This window comes from Penaeus vannamei, chromosome 20 (assembly GCF_042767895.1).
Source record: "Penaeus vannamei isolate JL-2024 chromosome 20, ASM4276789v1, whole genome shotgun sequence".
In the NCBI taxonomy this organism is placed as follows: Eukaryota; Metazoa; Arthropoda; class Malacostraca; order Decapoda; family Penaeidae; genus Penaeus; species Penaeus vannamei.
The window spans coordinates 34,818,270-34,823,269 of NC_091568.1; the positions used below are offsets into that span (position 1 = coordinate 34,818,270).

The 5,000-nt window shown below is 53.7% G+C and overlaps 1 protein-coding gene across 1 annotated transcript in view; it reads right to left on the reverse strand.

Moving 5' to 3' along the window:
- Positions 1–5,000, reverse strand: part of LOC113823000 (Muscle-specific protein 300 kDa) — a gene marked incomplete in the record, with an annotated part of 352,771 nt that overhangs the window by 181,388 nt on the left and 166,383 nt on the right. The window contains 2 exon segments of the mRNA XM_070135434.1: positions 1,856–4,411; positions 4,812–5,000. The exon segment at positions 4,812–5,000 is cut by the window's right edge and continues 606 nt beyond it. Coding sequence (XP_069991535.1) covers positions 1,856–4,411; positions 4,812–5,000 — 2,745 coding nt within the window.

Here is a 5,000-nt window from a genome sequence, read left to right on the forward strand (position 1 = left end):
CCTCTTTCTGCCCTGCCTTCTTCCTTATTTCTTATTTCCCTCTTCCTCTCTCTCTCTCCATGCCTATTTTCCTTCTCCCTCCTCTTCCTTTCAATGTCACTCCTCTCCTTTTCCTTCCCCTCTCCCTTCGCTTTTCCTCTCCCTCTCCCTCTCTTTCCCCTCCCCTGTCCTTCACCTTTTTCCTCTCCTCTCTCTCTTTATGTATCGTTTATCTCTTTCCCCTTTCCTCATTCCTCCCATTCTCTTTTTCAACTCCCCTTCAAGCTCCTCCCCTTTCCTTCCCCTCTCCCCGTCTCCCCAATCACCCCTAATCCCCCCTCCCACTAATCCTGTGGCATGCTAATCCAAGTACCCTCCTTTCGTCTCCTAATCCCCCTCTTACCCCCCTCCCCCCTCCCCCTCCACCACCACATCCACACTGCAGTAGTGGATCGCATTTTCCACATTCTGGCAAGCTCCCTGTGGTTAGATAGGAGGGAAGGAGGAGGGAAGGAGGGAAGGGAGGGGGAGGGATTAGAAGAGAGGGGATAGGAGAGGTAAAAGAGGAGGGGATTGAAAGAGAGGGAGTAGGGAAGGAAAGGAGAGGGGAGATTAGATGAAAGGGGGTAGGGGAGGTAGAAGAGGGGACAGGAAGGGGGCTTGAAGATTGGGGGTAGGGGGAAGGGGTAAATCAGAAGACAGGGGATTAGAGTGGAAAAGGTGGGGGTGAGGGAGAGATTAAAAGTAAGGGGGTAGTAGAGGAGAGAGAAGGATAGGGGGAGAGGGTCCATCTTGTTTTTTTTTCTAAACCGACCGATAGCAGACCTTTAAACCCCATAAAACAGTACCCGAAAGATCACCTGGTTCACTCAGGGTTCAATGCGGGGGTTCACATCGTAAAAGGGGTTCTTTGGTTCGTAATATCGTATCTACAACCTCCCATTAAAAATATTATTTCTGAGAACAAAGTCCGATCATTTTCGCCTATTATTAAAAACGAAAAAGAACAAGATCTAAGTCCCATGGATACAACAGTGAGAAAAAAAAATACTACAAGCTCCTTACACAAAAAAGACATAAAAATACACCGTAAATAAATACAGAAATGATAAATCGCGAAAGAGGACTAAAAACAAGTTAATGCGATTAATGTCATATTACTACTGTACGACATCGCTCATATTATGTGCGCTTGTGCAAAAAATATACGAGATGGGTAGGGCATATCTTAAGTGGAAAAAGTGAGGTCGCTAAAGAGGGGAGCGGGTAAAGAGAGAAAGAGAGAAAGAGAAAGAGATAGATAGATAGATACATAGATACATAGATAGATAGAGAGAGAGAGAGAGAGAGAGAGAGAGAGAGAGAGAGAGAGAGAGAGAGAGAGAGAGAGAGAGAGAGAGAGAGAGAGAGAGAGAGAGAGAGAGACGAAAACGAAAATAAACCAGTAAAAGTGGAGAAACAGAAAAAGACAAACATAAAAAGCAGACAAACAGAAAAAAAGAGAAGAGAACAAAGAAAGAACGATAGACAGAGAAAAAGGAACGAAAGAGAGACATAGAACGCCGGACAGGAGTGCGAGGCGGCATTCCACATATAGCCCCTCTGGCCCGTCCGCGTCCGGCCTCTACGCAGCTGGCACATTCTTGGCCCTAGACTGACGCTATGGTCAAGGGCTGGCACTCGAAGCCGTCGGACAAATCTCCTTCCCCCTTTCTACGTCTTCCCTTTAACCTTGATCGAATATGATTGCCTTGAGCGATAATAACGATAATTAGAACCATGATGATAATGGTAAATGAATAATAGTAGTAGTAAAATGTCTAAATAGAAAGCTGAATAGCTAGACGCGAGCGAAAAAGAGTTTTGTCAATCTTACCTCAATATTCTCCTTGAGTCCGTCGATGTCCTTGTTGTCCGTGGCGGCGTGGTCGAGCTCCTTGTCGAGCTGAGACTCGAGGTTGTTGAGGCCGAGGTCGAGGCTGCGGACGGCCATGTCGTAGTCGGTCCACTGGGCGATGAGCGACCCCAGGGCCTCGCGCCTGTTGTCCATGTTCTCGAGGGCGGTCTTCCAGTCCCTGTTGACCTGCATCATCTGGTTGCCGACGAGGACGTGGCTGTCCTTGTTGACGACCTGCAGGACCTCATTGGCCTTCTCGGTGTAGTCGAGGATGACGGTGCCCTGGTCGTAGAGGCGCACGCGCTCCTCGTCGACCCTCTGCAGGTTGACCCTGAGCGCGGCCACGTTGATGGCGCTGTCGTCCTGCAGGAGGTTGCTGTTGGCCTCCTTGATGAGTCCGAGCGCCTTCTCGAGGTTACCGTTGTACTCGCACACCAGCTGCACGTTCTTCTCCAGCTGGGCCTTGTGGTCGCGCGCAGACTTGGTCACGTTGTCGAGGTCCTTCGTCAGCTGCGAGAGCTCGTTCGTGAGCTCCTCCTGGTCCTCGGTGGCCAGCGAAGGCACGATGCGCTCGGCGATGTTTCCGAGCTGCTCCAAGGACTCGCCGATGAGACCCTCACTCGAGAAGTAGGCGAGGTGGTCCTCCAGGTCGGAGCGCACGTTCTCGTAGTCGATGCCGTCGGCGTCGACGATGCGCTTCCTGGCCTCCGTGATCCAGTCGCTGATCTTGGTGGTAAAGTCCTCGTAGTCCAGGCGAAGGATCTTGGCGTCCTTCAGGTATTTGAGTCGGGACTCCAGCTCGAGAGGGAATGTAGCAACGACCATGTTGGCCTCGGACAGTCGCTCCTGCAAGATGTATGGGAGGCCGCTCTCCTGCTTGGCGCGCTCCTGGATGTCAGCTATCTTCTTCAGCTGCTCCTCGATGTCCTTAGCGAGTTCCTCATGCGTCTCGAGCTCCTCATCAGCGCTCTCGACCTCCAGGGTGAGAAGAGGCCGGGTCTTGAGCTCGGACTCCTGCTCGAAAAGCCACTCCATAGTCATGTTTAGTTCGACCGTCAGGCGCTTGTGGCTCTCGGCTGACAGCTCGTGCTCCGAGTGCCTCTTCTCGACCTCTCGGCGCAGTCCGCTGAGGGAGACCTTAAGAGCCTGCAGCTGCTCCGTGATGGCGTTGTGGTCCTCCACAGTGCCCTCCTCGCTGATGATGGCACCCTTGTCTTGCGCCGAGGTCAGCTGCGCCTCGCACTCCTGGATCCTGGTGATGACCTCTCCGTACTTGCGCAGTTTATCGGTGACGGTCCGCTCCGTCTGCTCGATGTCCCTCACCACCGTCGTGTAGCGGTTGGTGAAGCCGGAGATCTCCGTGACGAGAGAGGTGTACTGCTGCCGCACCAGAATCAGCTGGCGGATCCTGGTGATCTGCTTCTCCAGGATCAAGATCATTTCCTGCTGCTGCTTGATCATGTCGCGCATTTCTCCCACGCTCACGTCAGAGCTGGCGCACATGTCATCCAGACTCTTCCTGAACTCGTTGACCTTCTTGAGGGCTTCCTGGTACGACGTGAGGAGCTTCTGGGCGTCCTCGACGTGGCGGCCCACCGGCCTGCTGAGGGACTTGATCTCCTTCTGGATTGTGGCGAGGTACTGCGTGCTCTGCACGATCCTCTCGGTGTTGCGGCGCTGCAGCGTGATGGTGTTGCGCACCTGCTCAGTCTTGTCGCTGATGGAGGAGTTGACCCTCGACGTCTTGTCCTGCAGAGATCGCACGATTTCGCCGAGGCTGAACTTGTCCGACTCAGTCAGGTACGGCAGCAGGTCCTCGCACATGTTGGCGATGCTCGTCACTCGCTTGCTGGCGGACTCACGCTCGTCCTCCATCGTCTCCAGCTTCTTCAGCTGTTCCGCAAGGACGTCAGCAGTATTCAGACTCTTGATATCCGTCTGGAGGGCGACCTCAGCCTGGTGAAGCCACTTCTGGGCGATGTCCACCTCCTTCTCGAAGTCCCTCCTTGCCTCCAGGAGGTTGGAGAGCCTGTTGATTGTTCCCGACAGAGTCTGGCGGATGTTGTTCATGTTATCGTCGACCTCCGTGAGGATGTCGTGGAGCTCGTCCTTCTCCTCGTCGTTGCAGTCCTTGAAGAGGGCGCTTCCCTGCCTCTTCACGCCGGCGATGCTCGTCTCGGCGTACTGCTTGAGCTCCGTGTCGAGGCGCTTGTACTTCTCGACGACGCGCTCGGCGTTCTCGGACTTGAGGGCCAGCAGGTCGGGGCACACCACCTCGTCAGCCTTGCTGCGGATCCACGCCCGCACCTGCTCCAGGGACTGCTCGAAGCTGCGCCGCTCCTCGTACGACACGATCATGTCGTTCTTGACCTCCGACACCGTCGCTTGCAGCACGGCCTGCTCCTCCGTCGTCTTGGCCAGGATGTTCTCCAGCTTCTCAAGCTCGGAGTCCTCCACGTCGCCCTTCAGGTTCTCGACGGCTTTCTCGAGCTGGGTCAGCAGCATCTTCTTAGCGGACACTTCCTTCGACAGGTTCTAGAAGGAGAGTAGGAACCACCCAAGGGTCGTAAATCAATGAAACCCAATAGCATGCATATAGACATGCATTCACATGAACAAATACAAACACGCAAAAATGTACACACACACACACAGATGAATATATATAAATATATGCGAACCCATACAAACATATGAGAATATATCATGAACATATGTTACAGATAAATTAATAAATGTGTGAACAGATTAATGAATAAATAAACACACACACACATGTACGCAGATACACGCCCTCACACACACGTTTCCTCCTCTTCCATCTCTCTGCCATCGTCTACGTCAACATCCGATGCCCCGCCCTTCACGCCCTCAGCGCCTTGCCCGGCCCGCCCTCAGGAACCCCAGCCCGTCCCCAGGAACCCCAGACACTCACGCTGACTTCCAGGAGGCTGGTCTCGGTGGCCTTGCTGGTGAAGCCGAGGAAGGGCAGGTCCCGCAGGTGCTCCAGCTTCTCCTTGATCCACGTCTGGAGGTTGAGGACGTCGGCCTTGGAGTCCTCGTAGCCCTTACGCGTCATCTCGATCACCTGCATCTTCTTGCCGACGCGCTTCTGCAGGTCGGA